At 39.5% G+C, this 18,514-nt stretch overlaps 1 protein-coding gene across 3 annotated transcripts in view; it reads left to right on the forward strand.

Annotated features, from left to right (window-relative positions):
• CERS6 (ceramide synthase 6) overlaps window positions 1-18,514 on the forward strand; it is a 312,278-nt gene that overhangs the window by 75,385 nt on the left and 218,379 nt on the right. For all 3 annotated transcript variants that reach the window (XM_021924368.2, XM_021924367.2, XM_021924369.2), the window contains one exon: window positions 14,176-14,281. In XM_021924368.2, coding sequence (XP_021780060.1) covers window positions 14,176-14,281 — 106 coding nt within the window. The remainder of the gene's footprint in view (window positions 1-14,175; window positions 14,282-18,514) is intronic.

An 18,514-nucleotide genomic window follows, 5' to 3' on the forward strand; every position in this document is an offset into this window, starting at 1 on the left:
CTGGTTTTATGCAAAATACAGAAACATATGTTTCATTGTTTAAGATGAAGACATAATTTGTTTGAATTTTATGAGCTTCATCCTTTAACAGCTAGATTCTGTGTTTCTGTAATAGTTGAAGTGAACTTATGATGAAATATCTTAAGTTTAGGGTACTTTTTCCTAGAATCCTGGAAATGTGTAGCAAGGAGCGGCAGTTTTGACATTTCTCACATTACCTTGGACTTTCCAAGGATCCCAGCTCTTAGGTTTTGAACATGATGGCCTTTCGGTCTTTGATCTGAAGTGATCAACTCCTCAAATGAGGTTGGTATGGACTAGACTGACTGATCTGTTTATTACTGCTATTTAAGATTGAGCTGTAATTTTGAAAAAGTTTCTTGTGAATCGTTTTTAACTACTACCACAAAAAGCCTTTGCCAATGGTTATTTAAAAAAGCAACCACTGTCTAAGGGGCTTTTCCACTTTTTAAAAATATTAAAATGAAGATAGATTCAGAAAACAATCCTTAATTAAAATAAATTAAAGTTAGAAAAGAAAAAGATGGATGAGGAAAGGTTTATAGGATTCAGGCTGTTTATTCTGGAAGAAAGAAGAATGCAAGATGACTTAATCTGTGTTTTGAAGTATTTGAGGAGGTTATAGACTGCACCATCTCTCTAGAGGACTGAGAAAAGAGGAAATGGGTTTACATTTCAGCAAGAAGGAATGACACAGGAAGAATATTTTGAGTATGATGAAAAACTAAAATAGGACACTTAGGGAAGATTAAAAAACAACTTTTTATTTTGAAATAATTATAGATTTCACAGGAAATTGCAAAGAAACATAAAGGGAGAGTTCATGCCTAAAGGAAGTTTTTGAATGCTCTCTCTAGAGAAAAATCTGGCTGGGAGAAAGGTGGCTGGACCAAATGACATAGCAAGCTGGAAGTTTTCTGGCTCTTTCACAAATCTGTGCATCTTACGCTCTTCCCATAATATGTTTCCCATTAAAAGTCACTGACCAGCTGGGTGCGGTGGATCACGCCTGTAATCCCAGCACTGTGGGAGGCCGAGGCGGGTGGATCACCTGAGGTCGGCAGTTTGAGACCAGCATGACCAACATGGTGAAACCCTGTCTCTACTAAAAATACAAAAGTTAGCCAGGCCTGGTGGCGGGCACCTATAATTCCAGTCACTTGGGAGGCTGAGGCAGGAGAATCGCTTGAACCTGGGAAGTGGAGGTTGCAGTGAGCCAGGATCGCTCCACTGCACTCCAGCCTGGGCAACAGAGCGAGACTCTGTCTCAAAAAACAAACAAACAAACAAAAAAAAGTCACTGACCACCACAGATGAGGGCACCTTCTGATGTGTGAAAGTATTCTTCTTGTCATCAAAATTTAAGGAGAACCAGCACTTGCTGAATATTTTCCAAATTCGGGCTCTGTTGTGAGAGGTTTATATTTACGTTGTCAGTGCTTAGACAAAATTTGCCAGGTAGATTTTATTGTCTTCATTTTGTAAACATAGTAACTAGGGTTCAGAAATATTAAACTGCTTTCCAACAATCTAGGCTCAGAGTAGGTGCACCTGGGATATGAGTTTGCACTAAAGGAATTGTTATTTCTACTGTATGATGCTACTAGAGAACAATTGATATTCTTCCTGAGAAGAGAATTGTCTTCTTACTGCACACTACTCTTCATGCCATCCTCCCCTATCTCTGTCCCATTCCAGTTGCTCCCAAGGTGCCAGTGACTTAGAAAATCCCAACATGAAACAGAGTGTAATTATGATTTTTGTTATGTAGATGAGAAAATAGAGAAGTTCTGTGGTATCTCCAGGCACCGGAAGAAGCAGTTTCTTTTCTGGTGGCATCAGAGATTCTCTTAACTATATTTATTTAGTGTTGATAACACTTTTTTTGGAGTAATTTCATCCAGTTGCATAGTTTCATGTCTTTTGGTGTTCTCATTGCCTTGAATGTCATCCTTTTTTTCTATCTGAACAGGTACTGAAATGGCCTTTTATTTTTATTCCATTTGTGTTCTCGTTTGTCTCAGTCACAGTGGAGCCCTTTGCTAGAAGAGCCCTGTGGAATTAGCTAAATTGTAGCTGTCTCAGGGCTTTCCATGTTAGATTTTTGTATCACTGAGTTTTGAGTCTTACCTGGGATACAGACCATCTTGTTCATCTCTATTTTTAACAATACTTACACAGAGACTGCGGCCACCCCTCCCGCTAGGGGATCGGGTCCAGGGAGATCCGTGTTCTGTCCCTGAGCCTCTGGCTAGAGTTACTGGAGTTCCTACAGGGAAGCCCCGCCCAGTGAGGATCAGGCCTGAAGAGGCACTCTGGCTGCCCTCTGCCACAGCCGGTGTGTTGGGCTGTTGGGGACACGTCTTGGGACCAAGCCGTCCAGCCTCCCTGGCTCCAGCAGGGGAAAAGCATGTCCTGGAGCTGTAGTGTTAGATGCTGCCTTTCTCCTGCCCAGGGAGCTTAGCATGTTAAGCAGTGTGAGTCCCGGTGCTGGCTGCTGCCCCTCCCCTAAGAAACTCATATGACTTAGACAGCAGGCAGCCGCAGCTGTGGTGCTGGTCACCCTTCCCCCGGGAGCTCAGTAGTTTTAAGGAGATGCCAGCTGAAAGGCTGTTGAGAATCCGTGTGGCTCTGAGGTTGGGACGCTAGGCCTCAGTGGAGTGCGTTCGCGAGTAGGATCTTCTGATCCATGGGTTGCACCATTCCGCGGAAAAAGCACGGATTCCCTGGCTGGGTAGCATGTTCACTTACTGCTTCCCTTGCTTCGGGGGAGAGGGTTCTCCTGCCCCGTGTGGCTCTCAGGTGGGCCTCCATACCACACTGCTCTTCCTTCCTCTCCGTGGATCATGCCAGCCTGCTAGTCAGTTCTGATGAGAGAAGCTGGATATCTTGGTTACCGGAGAAGGATCCACACGCTTACTATCATTCTTTTTGATTGGCGCCTCAGATCGCCACTGTTTCTAGTCGGCCATCTTGGCCCCGCCCAACAATGTTTAGATATCAATTTTTTTTTTTTGGGGGGGTGAGGATGACCATCTTTTCGTATGTCTATTGGTCATTTGTTACTTATTTCTGTATACTACTTTTTTATATCTCGTGCATTTTTAATTAAACTTCCACATGAGAAATTTATTTTTATTTCTCCAAATCCTTGGCTGTATTTCACATTATAAAACTCAGCCTGATGGGCATGAAATGGTCTTGGTAAATTTTCCTGATGTGGCTGAATATCTTGTTCTATGTTTATTGATATTCCGTTTGTTCTTTTGAAAATTGCCTATTTAACATCTTTTGCCCATTTTTCTATGGATCATCAAAAATCTTTAAAAATGTGAAAATCTAGGATATAGAAGAGTCTGGAAATTTTCATCTTCAAAACTTTATAGTTAATTTCTTGAAGCTTTAGCTAGCAAAAGTGATCCTAAATTGAAGTGGCAGAGATAATGCGGATGGAAGAATGGATAGTTATCCTATGATGACAGAGTATTTTAGTGGTCAACCTAAATAATTTAATTCTTCAGATTCACTTTTGCTTGTATCTTTGATATCATAACAACATGGTAGGACTTTGATCAGAGTTCTGTACTGTCAGAAAGGGCCCGGTGACTGTTTTCTTAGAGAATATTCCCAGCAGCAAGAAGTAAGAACAAAAATATAGTATGAGCACACCTAGAGATCTAATGTGCAGTGAGGTCTGAGTTAACAACATTGTATTGTTTTAGAGATTTTTTAATAAAGTAAATAAACCTATTTATTTTAAATAAGTAGATACTAGCTGCTTTTGTCGCACACACACAAGTAACTGATGTGAGATGATAGATATATTAATTTGCTTCACTATAGTAGCCATTTTACTATATAGGTATCCTATAATGTGTTGCACACCTCAAATATACACAACAAAATTTGTAAAACAAAAAAGAACAACAGTGTAAGTCTTTGTAACGATTAAATACCATGCCCTACAAGGATATGTAATTTTCTGAGGGAAATATTCACAGTAGGAAAATAAAGCAAATTATAAATACATAATTTATATGTATTTGCAATACATATAATTGCAATACATAAATAATTGCAAAGTAATGATGCAATTTTGTTTAATAAAAGCATGGTAAGCAAAGTATAAAGAAAGAGCAAAGTGTAAAGCAAAGTATAAAGAGCAGGGCTGATACATAATAGACGCTCACTGAGTTATTTTGTAGTTACTCATTAAGCTATTTACTGTTTTCCCTGTGCAGATAATTGTGCGTGAAAATCTTTACATCTGTGGCCTTTCTTCTTTGTCTGACTGTCTTAGATAAATACCTAAAAGTGGGATTACTGAGCAGAGTGTATGACCATATCACAAATATTTTAACACTTCCTCTTTAATTTACTTTTCTTATTTTAGGGAGAGTGGCTAATTTCCTCCGGTACAGCAAGTGTTGTTTTTCAGATTTTATTCTATCACATACTTTATTTTATAGTTTTTATAAAATAGCCTGCTTTAAAGAAATCAATGTATTATAGATTTTCATGTTTTGCATATTTTGTGTAAATATCCTTTTTAGTAGCTACATAATATTTCAGGGGTTTCTTTGTACTCGGATATTAAACACTGGTGTCACCTTAGGGTTTATTTCTTGAATCTCCTCCCGTATTTATTTATACTCACTTCCCAGGTGATTTCCTTGTTCTTGTGGCTTTATATGTCATCTATATGTTGATGAAAATAAATTTGTATCCCTTGCCCAAACCTAAACTTCATACTAGCATATCCAGCTGCCTACTGGACATCTCCATTTATAAGCCTGGTAGCCTAATAAGCATTACCTCAGTCTTACCAGGCCTCATACTGAAGTCATGAACTTCAGCCCAACCCCCATGCCAGGACAAAACCTTGTCGTTACCTGTTATTCCTTTCTTGCCTCATCCCATCCATGTTCAGTCTGTCTGTGGATCCTGTGAGCCCAGTCTTCAGGATACTTCCAGGATCTGATCACTTCTCACTGCCTCTTTTGCTGCCATCACCTCTGACCTGGATAATTGCAGCAGCCTTCCAGTTAGCCTTGCTGTCTCCATCCTTGTTCCCCTTCTGTCTGCTCTCAACAGAGGAGCTAGTGATCCTCTTAGGACAGAATAAATCATTTAGGTTTTCTTCACATGGTCCTGAAGAAGCTTCCTACCTTACTGTGTGTAAAAACAAAAACAAAAAGTCCCAAAATGGCCTAGAAGGCACTGTGTGTGGCTGCCTGCCGCTCTCTAACCCCTCTTCATTCCTCCCGTGCTTACTAACTCTGTACTAGTCTCTCTAGCCTTCTGGATATATGCCTTCAGCGTCTCAGTCAGACTCCTTCTCAGCCTTCAGCCTTGGCTGCTGTTCCTTCTAGAATGTCCTTCCGCCACTTACCTTTCTAGTTTCTTTCCTTACTTCCTTCAGGATTCTGTGTACCTTCTCAATGGGGTCTTCCCTGGCCAATCTGTTTTAAATGACAGCCCAACCTAGGTAGCCCTGTCCTTATTAGCACGCTTTATTTTTCTCTCTAGCACTTCTCACCATCTGGCATAGCATACACTGCTTGGTTTATTTTTAATCTCCCTCTGCTAGAATGTAAGCTCCATAAAAACGGGATTTTGTTCACTGCAGCATCCCCAATACCTAGAGCAGGGCTGATACATAATAGATGCTCACCGAGTCATTTTGTAGTGACTCATTAAGCTATTTACCCATTTCCCCTCTGCAGATAATTGTGCGTGAAAATCTTTACATCTGTGGCCTTTCTTCTTTGTCTGACAGATTGTCTTAGATAAATACCTAAAAGTAGGATTACTGAGCAGAGTGTATGACCATATCACAAATATTTTAACAATGCCTCTTTAATTTACTTTTCTTATTTTAGGGAGAGTGGAAAATATTGTTTTTATTAATAGATTATGTTATGATTGATTGGGTCAAAATTTTGTCTAAGGTGTTTAACTACCTTTAAGACATTGGGCACCCTCATTAACTTCTTTGAGCTTTAGTTTATATTTCTGTTAAATGAAATAAATATTTAATTCAATAAATAGCAGTCCCCTTTCTCTATCCTGGCCTTCATTCCACTAGATATTTGTTTTCTTGAAACAGTTTCGTCTTAGGTAGGATTTAACAATATACAGTCATGCACGTATGCCTGCTCACTCAGGCACATGCACGTGTGTTTGTCTAAACATGCACCTTCATATTAGCTTTCAAAGTCTAGTCTATATTGTTCTCGTCAGTTTTAAATTGATAATACTTACTGGGATAGTAGCCACGGCACACCATTCCTGACAAATATTGGTATCCAAGGAAGTGTTAGTAGTTAAGCAATGCATTGACTCAATTACCTCTCCTCACTTCTCCTTTATTGAATTTTTACTTATATATAGGTTTCTTTCTGGCACAGTTTGGGGTGGGAATATGTTATTTCTCCTAATTGGATTTAACTATTTCATCTGTTATTAGTTGGTTGTGATTAATTTCAAAGACCTTGCAAGCACTTTTGTATTTACCAATATATTTGTCATTTCTGATGCTCTGTTCATTTGTAAAGATCTAAGTTTCCATCTGGTTGTGTTGCCTTTCAACCTAAAGAAGAACTTCCTTTAGCATATTTGAAATGGGAATCTGGAGGCCACAAATACCCTTAGTTTCCTTTTCACTTTCATTCTTTGAAGGATATTTTGCTGAACATGGAATTTTTGGCTGACAGTTTTTTTTTTCCCCCGCTTCCAGTATTGTCATGAGCTGCATTAACAACATTTCAGTTAATTATGGGGAGTGGAGAGTTGGAGGGAACTCCACATATACAATAGTGGTCCTATAAGATTATGATTACTGTACCTTTTCTATGTTTATTTATTTATAAAGGAAATAGGTTTAATTGACTCACAGTTCTGCATTGCTGGGGAGGCCTCAGGAAACTTAACAATCATGGCTGAAGGCGAAGAAGAAGCAGGCACCTTCTTCACAGGACAACAGGACAGATGAAGTCCTTTTCTGTGTTTAAATGTGTTTAGATACACAAATACCATTCTGTTTTAATTGCCCATTCACTACAGTAATGGTAATGTCCTGTACAGGTTTGTAGCCTTGGAGCAATAGGCAATACCATATATCTTAGGCGTGTAGTAGGCTATACCATCTAGGTTTGTGTAAGGACACTATGATACACAAAGACAAAAACACCTAATGATGTAATTCTCAGAATGTATCCCTGTCGTTAAGTGATGCATAACTGTACTTTAAAGATGTTTTTGCACGTTGTTGAGCCTTTATAATTTCCGACGAGAAGAGCATTGTATTTCAAATTATTTTTCCCTGTATATAGTGAGCCATTTTTTCTGGTAAATTACAATAGTTTCTTTTTGTCTTTGATTTTCATCTGTTTGACTGTATTTTGTGTAGGTTTTCTTCTTTTCCAATTTACCTCTCTGTAGAGTTCTTGAGCTCCTTGAATCTGTATGTCTTAACCTGTTTTGTGTTTCTCCAAAGGAATATCTGAAAGGGCTGGGCAGTTTATAAAGAAACTGTTTATTTAGTGCATGATTCTGATGACTGAAAAGTTCAAGATTAGGCATCTGTATCTAGTGAGGGCCTCAGGCTGCTTCCACTCATGATGGAAGGCGAAGGGGAGCTGGCATGTGCAGAGATCACATGGCAAGAGAGGAAGCAAGAGAGGCAGGGAGAGGTGCCAGACTCTTTTTATTAAACCAGCTCTTGTGGAAACTAGTAGAGCTAGAGCTCACACACCCCTGAGGGACAGCGTCAATCCATTTATGAGGGATCTGCCCCCATGACCTAAACACCTTCCAGTAGGCCCCACCTTTCACACTGGTGATCACATTTCAACATGAGGTTTGGTGGGGACAGAACACCCAAAGTATAACAGCATGTTTATATCTTTTACCAGATTTTGGAAGTTACAGACTATTATTTCTTTTAATATTGTTCCCCCTAATTTGTCTCCTTTTTCCCTGTGACTCTAATTACCTACATGTTAGACTCTGAAAAATTGTTCTACAGGTCTTTAAAATCTGTTTATTTCTCCATTTTTTCTTTCTTTTTTTTTCAGATTGCATGGTTCAGGTTCACTGAATTTTTCCTTTGCATGTCTTTTCCCCTTAGAGTGGAACATATTTTACTTGCTCTTCATCAGCCTATTAGATTGTGTATCCTGGGCATGGTGAAAGTAATTTTGTGGAGATTGTGGATTTTTTTACGTTGCTTTAAAAAATGTTGATGTTTTGTTAATAGGCAGTTTACTTAAACTCAAATTGTAGCCTTTCATGCTTGCAGTGGACAGTGGCTTTAATCTCAGATACATTATTTAAACCTTAGCTCCTATCTGCATTCAGTTTACCTTGTATATTCATGGTTCAGAAGTCAGCTAGAATCATGCTTAGTTTATATACAGAATTAGGGTTTGCTTCTTTGGCATTGTCTCTTCTGTAGTTCTCTAGTCATTCTCTGATTTCCCCAGGCTTTTTCCCCTGGTTCCTGCAGCTATAAAGGGGATGTGTTTTTCTATCAAAATTTTGCTTGCTGCTGTGACTGTGTCTGATCTCAGGGTAGAACTGCAGAGTAAATATATAAGTGAAGAGACAGAGAGGTCACTCTTTACTGGTTGCTTGCTCCAACTTCGACACTTCCCCAAAGTCAGTTTCCTTTTTTTCAGTCTCCAGAGCCCTCAGGTAGTGTTTGTTTGTTTATTTTTGTTTGGGTGGGGAGAGTGTGGTGTTCATAAGTTGTGAAATCCATTAACTCATTCCTCCACAACAAAAAGAGAATGTCCCTTTCAATTATTTTTAATTGAAATCCTTACTGAGATAGTTGTAGATTCAAATACAGTTCTAAGAAATAATACAATGAGAGCTCATGAACTCTTTACCCAGTTACCTACAATGGTAACATTTTATAAATCTCTAGTATGGTAACAGAACCAGCCTTTTGACCTTGTTACCATCTTCCAATCTTAATCGGATTTCCCCAGTTTTATTAATACTTGTACTCATTTATGTATGTGTGAGATTTAATTCTATACAATTTTATCACGTGTAGGCTTGTATAGCCACCATCACAGCATCCCAACTATTTTTGGAAAGTATAAGAAGTGCTACAGTTTGAAAGAAATAAAAGTCTCTGGCCATGCAACCCACTGGAGATGATTAAATATTTTAAAAGTAATTAGAACAATGACGTATACCCTGTAAATGTTTATTTTTTTAATAACCTCCTTTTGCAGATTGTAAACTTCGTTGAGTGCAAGGTTCATTTCATGGTTATCTTTTTTTGCGGGGGGGTGTTATTTTTTTTCTTTTGAGATGGAGTCGTGCTGTTGGCAAGGCTGGAGTGCAGTGGCACAATATTGGCCCACTGCAGCCTCTGCCTCCCGGTTTCAAGCGATTCTCCTACCTCAGCCTCCAGAGTAGCTGGGATTACAGGCATGTACCACCACACCTGGCTAATTTTGGTATTTTTAGTAAAGATGGGGTTTCACCATGTTGGCCAGGCTGATCTTGAACTCCTGGCCTCATGTGATCTGCCTGCCTCAGCCTCCCAAAGTGCTGGGATTACAGGCATGAGCCACTGCATCTGGCCCATTTTATGTTTTGACTATATCTCCACCACAACACTGCCCAGTGCTTTCTTCAGTACTTTGTGCAGAGATGTTTACCTCATGTTTAAAATACAAATACATGTTGCCAAATAGAATTGAAAAGTAGCAATGTCTTACATATTTTCTCTGCTTTTTAACTGAGCCTAGTATTTTTCAAAGTTTACATCCTTATTATATTTACTTTCAAATATAGTACATGAAAGTACTTTATAGATGTTTGATCTTTTGAAGGTGGTGTTGCCACCTTTGATTAAAAAAAGTGATTAGGTGAGCATTTCCTTATAGAGGTAACCATCAAAGCTTGAAAGCACATATTTCCTTTCAACTATTACATTTGTCAATGTGTTACCCCCATCCCCCATCAATCTGCTTCTCTCTCTGACTCTATCTCTTTCTCTCAAAATGTTATGAAAGACGGCTTTTGTGAACTTATTTATGTTAGAGCCAGCGTTAAAAAAAAATCCAGCTTTTTACATGGTGTAATGGACCATGATAGTCAGTGATAAAATTATAGTAGTTGTGTAATGGATCTTATTTGGTATCTAAATAGGCTCTCTGAAAAAGAAAATATGATTCACACATTTTTTTGGAGAATAAACACAAAATTTCTGTATTTTCATATAATCAGTAATACCTATTTGATAATAATTATATGCTCTTCTTTTTTCTTCTTTCATTTGAGGTTCACTTTTTCTGCCTATCTTATGCAATTTTTAAAAAATCTTGGAAATTAAGTGTTTGGCTCTCAGTATGAGTTATGTTGAAAAGAGCGTTCCTAGTGAGTAGAGCCTGCACAAGCTCTTTCTAGGCAGCTTTCACATCCTAGGGACAATGAATATTAAAGAAGTGGCTTCTTGAGTTGGAGTGGTCAGTCTCCTACCTTCTGGGTCCCAGATGACCCTGAGTAGATGTGGATATTCAAGGAAATTAAAATGCACAGCCCCTTTGGAAAAGATAGTAAGGATACCTGCCATTGTATTTTACTTGATTGTTTTATTCATTCATTCATCCATCCATCAAATACTCATTGAGTGCCCACAGTGTGCCAGGCATATAAATAAAAAGATCCTATGACGTTGTTCAAAGAACGATGATTTATGCACATGCCTACCATGGGTCATTTAAACTTTAATGGACTTCAACATTTAAATTGAGTTAAATTCTATTAAGTTTGTCTGTTGTTCTCTCTCTCTCTCACTGTCTGTCTGTCTCTACATCCTCAGATTTGGGAGCTTAGCCTGTCCAGTGAATCAGAATGGGGAGCTGATTATAACAGTGACCCTTCTGGGAAAGAAATATACTGTCTTCTGCTTCCATTTCCCTGGAAGTGGAGGCCACTGACGTCTCTGGTCCTCTCTGCAAAGTGGGGATGATGGTAATCCCGCTTCATCTGGTTGAGGGAGGATTAAATGAGATTGTGAACAGGGGTCTGGAGATGTGGACTTCTCTGAGGCCTGGTCCTGCTCTCTTGGGGGCCCCACACACAGGAGAGAGATGTACATGTTATATACAGGAGAGTTATACCAACACTTAACTCTCCTGTGGGAAGTGTGGCCACAGCACCCTGGAGGGCCATTGGGTTGAATAGGGGAGCTGGAAAGGTTTGGGCCCTTAGAGAAGGCCAGGTGTGGATGAGCTCAGACCCCGATCGCACTGCTGGTGTGGACTCACTGTGGACCTGCACCAGGCCTGGGGTTTGAGGATGAGAGTCACCACAATTTAATGTCCATATGGGACTCTTTGCTTGTCCTTTTAACTATGGCAAAATACCACACGGGGACACTTCTGTCAGTGCACGTGGTGCTGAGAACACTTGGACGGAGGGTAAACTGGGGCAAGTGGTTACTCGACCAGATGTCCCTGGTTTCTTTCGGTGCCTATCCTGACATCTGGTCTCTTTTTTCTGCTTCTGCTTGGTATAATACTTTTACAACTTGAATACACATGGCTTGGTTCAGTGTAGCTGAGGCTGGTGAACCGCTGGGCCCAGGAAAGGCATGGTTTGTAAATGCTATTATGTGAAACCTTACCCATGGCTCCTGTCAAACATTTTAGGCAAAGAAACTCTATGATATGATTTGTAATACATACATGTATTTGTAGAAACACATACGTGTACATATATAATTATAATAATTTTTTCACATGTGAGGAGATTGAGGCAGAGAGAGATTAATTTCTGTAGCTAAGTCTCCATAGCCAGATAGCAGCAGAAATAATTCCCACCCTATCCTTTGGATATTGCTTTAAAAATACGTTAACAGCATCATATTTATTTGATAATTTTGATTATTGAAATTTGATAAGTTGTTAAGTGGTACACTGTTGCCTTCTTTCTTGAAATTTAAAGAAAATAGAGTTTTAAAAGTGGGTTGAAACTTAGAGAAGGAGAGATGTATACATTATGTTGTATAACAAATACTAAAAATTTGTTTTGTTTTGTTTTGTTTTGTTTTGGCGGATAATGGAGGTGAGGAAGTTGCTATTGAAGAGATGGTGTTGAGTAAATTTCTTGACTCCCCTACTGCCTGCCCATGCATTGTTACAGGGCACACAGAGAATGTCAACTTGTCAGCAGCACTCAACACCATGGTAGCAACAACAAAACATATTTACTGAAGATAACCAGTTGATTAAATGTCTTGACCCCCTCCTGTGTATGCACAGGCATTGTCACAGGGCTTACAAAGAGGAAAGGATCAGCTTCTGCATTGAGACTCTGTGCTAGTTAGATGAAGAAAGAAGACTGTTCTGGAACAGCAGACTGCTACAAAGATGATAATGACAAAGTCCGAAGGGAATTGGAACACAGTTTGTCAGAGGTGTGGGAAGGGGAGGCTGAGGGAGGGCGAGGGAGGAGTCCAACTGGAAAGACTAGAAGGAAACCATTGGAATAGTTGTATCCTTCACACCAAATGCATTTTGTGGTCTTACCTTATCATTTGCTTTTGCTGGACCACATGTCTTTTCACCCCCCTCTTTGGTACCTTATGATGAGGGGCAAATAACCACAAAACAGGAAACCTTGTCAAGGAAACAAGTTCTAGACTCTTTCTTGTGGTCATTGCCTACTAAATTCTTTCTTTCATCACTACAGCCATAGCCCCATGATTATCATTTATAAAAAGGGGCCAGAGTCGTTAGGAAAAGGTTATACTTATTGCCAAGAAGGTAGGTAATACCACTTAGAAAATTTTACATTAAACAGAATTGAGAATGTAGAAATTTGGGGAAAACTCCAGTATCTAGAGGATTTGTATATCGGGAAAGGGTGATTCTTCTTCCTTCCCAACTTTGTCCCAGAGAGCCCAGTGTACCAAGTATTACGGTGCATTTTCTGTGTCTGTCTTTCCTAGTTTAGGCTTGTACATGTACAGTGTTCTATTTTCCTGTTTAAATAAATTTCTTCACTTTTACTTGTAATAGGACCCAGTAGGATATTATGTGGTACTTTGTATATAAGTTTCATTGGCCCTACTTTAAAAACAAAAACCTTGTCTACTGTTCTTTAATCTCATCAACTGTCATTAAGGAAGCTTCATCTAAGATTTACTCCTGGTCTGTTTTGCATATTTATCAATTGTTGCCTTTGACCAACAGTGAATTAATTTGGGTAATACTTTCACATGATATAAAATTGTTCTGTATTCGTAGAAAATGTTCAATGTTACTACTGAAAATGAATATTTACAGAGTTTTATTTCTTGAGCATTTAGTCTAAAACAACTTTTAATTTTTTTAACACAGTTTTATTAGCGATGTCCCCACATCTTTGGGGCCCCATGCACTTCACCTGCTCCCCTTCAGCACCTCATTCACATAGCAAATGAGACCAGAAAGAAGGCTCAGTCCTCTCATTCCTCTTGACGTAGGCATTGGCTTAGGATAAAAACAGTTTTGTGGATGTTCATACATAAACACTTACGACTTTTCATCTTGTCTGGGACATCATGCCTTTTGACATCCTTCATTACTCTTTATGAGAAAAAAGCAAATAACCACAAAGCAGAGAATTTTAAGAAGCCATAAGGGATTGGGGCTGAATTTAGCACACTTTGATTATGGAGACAAAAATTGCCAAGTTTATGACTAGGGGTGATCAAAGCACTCTCTCTGCATGCATAATTAGATGCTTAGTAAACGTTTTCTCACAGTGAAAATATAGCATGACTATTGCTCTGTGTAAGAACAGTATAAGTTATCTCATTTTGAAATCATTGTTTTATTTCTATCTTATACACTTATATTTTCATCTGATAGTCTTTCTAGCTTTGTCTCATTAGAAGTTGAGGATTGGAGGGTTTAAATGTTTTAAAAGGATTTCTTTTTTAATGTTACTGCTGGGGGCTAATGGAGAGACAAATGGTTAAGTCGGCCTTACAGTTACTGACGGGAGTGTTGACAATGTACACCCATGAAATCCTACCAACACTTTATTGGGATAATTGAGTTATGTGTAACTGGTGGCATTAAGAATCACATAGAAAGAATAAATTCTGACCATCTACTTTTTTCTTTTTGTAATTTTTAGATTTGTAGCCAAACCGTGTGCCATAGCCCTCAACATTCAGGCCAATGGACCACAGATTGCTCCGCCCAATGCCATTCTGGAAAAGGTCTTCACTGCAATTACGAAGGTATGATTGTCCTTTTCTGGGGTATGAATTGTCCCCGGTCACCATTCTCAGCCTGCTGTCATTCAGTTCCTCCCCTTCTGGGTTTGGAGAATCAACTTTTGCCTAACCTCATGCTGGAGAACATGTTGTCAGAAGGAATGTAAGCGTAGTAGAAGTGGAATGAAGATGGGCTTGTCTTAGACCTGGTAGTTTACGCTTAGGTTGATTTTTAGTAGCTTGCCTCAGAAGAGTCTTGATTAAATAACAATTAGTCTAATTCTGTGACTCTTTTAATCACATGTGACCTGAAGCAAGATTTGACTTGAAGCAAGATGAGGGCTGCGAGGGACTTTGTGGAGGTGACTGGGTAGAGCTGAAGAGTGTGATTTATGTGTGTGTGGAAAAAAAGGACCTCTTGGCTTGTAGCATTGTCCATAGATTCTAGGAGCTGTGATAAGTAGACAAATGTAAACAAAAACAAGAAGAAGGCATAATTGCAGGATAAAAGATTGTACCATGAATGTATGAAGGAGGGTCAGAAGAGTCTTAAGTGAAGAGATAGGTTCACTGTGGAGAATAAAAGGGAGGAGATACACAGGTGGGAGATGAAGCCCAAACTAGGAGTGGGAAGGAGGGAGCGGAAGAGAAGCGGGGAGAAGAGACCGTGTCTCCTGCCTCCACCCCCATCCCAAGTTCAGATCTCCTTCAGAACAAAGAGGGAGGAGAATGCCGAAGTCAGAAACCCTCAATTGAAGGCCATAGGAAAATAAAGCAAATTACAGAGTTTTTATATATCTTACCTTATTCTTGTCTGGACAAGAAAAAGGAAAAGATCAGGACAAATACAGTGTTCTATGAGAAGTATTGTGTGTTCATATATTAAATGACTCATTTTCTCTCTCTCATTTTTCTGGGAGAATTACCCAGGCTTCCAAGATGTGATTTGATAGAATTAAGCAAATTCTATTTCTTTTCTTGATATTTGTGTTTCTAGCCATTTGTACTAGCTATCTCGTCTTACAACTATTAATTCAGATATCCAAATACTTTCGCCTATTTTATGGTCTTCATTTCTTCCAAAATTCTCTAGAGTTTTTCCCTCTGTCCTTTAAAAAATTTTTTTTTCCTCAAAAAATTAAGAAACTACCAGGTGTTTTTCATATCCCTGCTAGGAAGAAGAGAAGAATGAATGGAATTTTAGGAAAAGCTCTTTGGGTGGTTTTTATGGGGTAATTTCAGATTGCCAAGTTCCTGTCTGAAGGGACACATATCTTATGGTATTTAAAAGAAGAAAATATATATATAAAAAAAAGCTTGCATTTTCATTTAGTGTGTCAAATTACTTGAGTGAAACAACTTTTTCCCTCTTAAAAAAACAGGTGTGTAGGGACATCTCAGGTTCATTTGTGAGTGTGATTATAACATATTTGGAGTCTCTTTGTGAACTACTCTAAGTACATTAAACATATAGTATTCTAAATGAATAATAAAATGAGGGTTTTTTGTTTTTTAAATTTTCCCCAAATTTGATGCCTCTCCTTAAAAATCCTGCAGTGGATGTTTCACTTCCCTTGCCTTATGTTTTTTACAGTTACTGGAGAAATTTCCTCCATAAAGGTAATAAAAAGATTTTGCAGCCAGATTGGATGCTCTAAAGAATACTTGCTTGGCTAGGCACGGTGGCTCACGCTTAGAATCTCAGCACTTTGGGAGACCGAGGAGGGCGAATCATGAGGTCAAGAGATTGAGACCACCCTGGCCAACATGGTGAGACCCCATCTCTACTAAAAATACAAAAATTAGCTGGACATAGTGGCGTGCACCTGTAGTCCCAACTACTCGGGAGGCTGAGGCAGAAGAATGGCTTGAACCCAAGAGGCGGAGGTTGCAGTGAACCGAGATTGCGCCACTGCACTCCAGCCTGGTGATGGATCAAGACTCCGTCTCAAAACAAACATACAAAAAAAAAAAAAAAGAATACTTGCTTCTACTTAATTTGAATGAGCATATCTTTTAGTTTCCAAGGTGATTCCTTTGGAGGTTTTTACATGATTAAAACAGAAGCGTCATGTGTGAAATATAAATACAGCAAAAGTTGGAATCGTTTTCCCTTGTATTCTTTGTAGTTCTCCGATCTTATTTGTGATATGAAATATAATCAGTCAGTTGACTGGAATAGAAGGGGCAGGACTTGGGACAGCTGGAACCAAGTGTGCATTTGTATATGTGTGTGAATGATCATCCAGTATCCTGGCCTCACTACAGTTCAGCTGCCTTTTTGTAGAAGGGCATGATTATAATCCTTCAAGTGTGAGAGATGAACCCTTAAAATTTCTGTATATGACTGGCTACATATAGTTTGTGGAGCCCAGTACAGAATGAAAATGTGGGACCCCTTGTTCAGAAAGCATGAAAAAAAGTGCCATTAAGAGTACAAAAATATAAAACTTTTTCCTTCCTCCCTTAGTCTCTCTCTACTTGTCAAGGTGTTTTTTTGTTTGTTGTTTTTGGTTTTGAGACAAGGTCTCACTCTGTTCCCAAGGCTGGAGTTTAGTGGCATAATCGTAGCACACTGCAGCCTCAAACTCTGGGCTCAAATGATCCTCTTGCTTCAGCTTCTCAAGTAGCTGGAACTACAGGTGTGGGCCACCACACCTGGCTAATTAAAAAAATTTTTTTGTACAGATAGTGTCTCACTATGTTGCCCAGGCTGGTCTTGAACTCCTGGCTTCAAGCAATCCTCTTGCCTCAGCCTCCCAAAGTATTGGGATTATAGCTGTGAGCCACCATACCTGGTCAAAGTGTTTTTTATTTGCTGTGTAATATCGTGTTCCCTAATGGCATGGGGAGACTCTTGGGGAAAGTATAGACCCTCACAGGTACCTGGGGGGTACACCCTGTGACTTAGTGTGCACATGACCCACCAGCTGCCAGGTTTCCCTTTTTTCCAGCCACTGGCTGACACACTGTACCTTGGTTCAGGGGAGCAGAGAAATAGAGTCAGGCCTCTCTCCAGGCCCACTGCCCCAACCCATGGGTGATGAGTGACCTTCAAGTGCATTGCAACCTCTATGCCCAGATCCAGGGGTACACAAGAGGCTTAGCCATAGCGAGTCGCCAACCACATGCACTGGGGTAGCTGCCTCCATCCTCTCTGAAACTCGACCCCCGACTCTCTGTGCTTGCACTCGTCCTTCTACTGGGGGCTGAAGGCAGCAGCAGTCACTAGGAGGTGGGGAGACAGGGAGGCTGGTGGGTGCTACAAGCCAGGGGATGAGGAACTGGGCGACCACACACACATCTGGCGGAAGTGGTGGGACTGTGTATGAGCCAAGAATCCAAGCTTCTGGCACCTGCTCCTTTGCCCCATTGGGCTTCATTTATAAAGCACAAATTCCATGATAAAACTGTTAAGAATTTCAAGATGGTGACTACAGGGTTTCCAACCCCAAATGTGGACCTTTCTGAATGTGTTTTTTCCTGTGTGACAGCACAGGTCACATGCCCCGACTATCTGGTTCTCCTTTGTGAAATTATTAATAGCTGAAAAATTTGAACCCTTATATATTCTCTAGCAGTCTTTCCTTTTGAAGTAACACCTGTCTGCCTGTTGCCTATCTCTCTCTCCTCCCCCATCCCCTATCTAAAATTTTGTAAACATTTTATAGAAACTACTCCTATTGTAAAAGAATTAGAAGCCTTGGTGTTTGAGCCAGTCCTACCTGGATATTTGTGTTGGAACCTCAGCTCTGCTGTGTCTGTCGTTGTGGCCTTAGGTGAGTTTCTTAACCTCCCTAGGCTGCAGATAAGCTCATTTGTAAAAATCTTTGAATAAGCATCTCACAGGCATTCATGAGGGTTAAATAATCTTGGAAATCATTCAGTAAATGATATGGCATCTTTTGTCCCATTGGTTCCCATATTTTGATTTGCATTTAGGATCACCTGAGGGTTAAAATGCAGAGTGTTGCATCATGTTTCTAGAGATTCTCATCAATAGTGTTGGAATGGGACCAGAACATCTACAACTGTGGATTGTCAGACCCATTCAAATGAACAGAATGATTATTTGTTTAGTGAATATTTTTGAGCTCCTGTTTCTTAACTGGTTTTGTTGTTTCTTAACTGGTTATATTCAGAATTTTCTGGATAAATATGCTTTTAACTTTTGGGGATTTTCCTACCATATTATTTGTACATACCTGTGATGCTAACTACCTCACTTTTCTAATCAAATCAGTGCTTAAGCCATGG

The sequence above is a fragment of the Papio anubis genome, chromosome 10 (assembly GCF_008728515.1).
Source record: "Papio anubis isolate 15944 chromosome 10, Panubis1.0, whole genome shotgun sequence".
Lineage (NCBI taxonomy): Eukaryota > Metazoa > Chordata > Mammalia > Primates > Cercopithecidae > Papio > Papio anubis.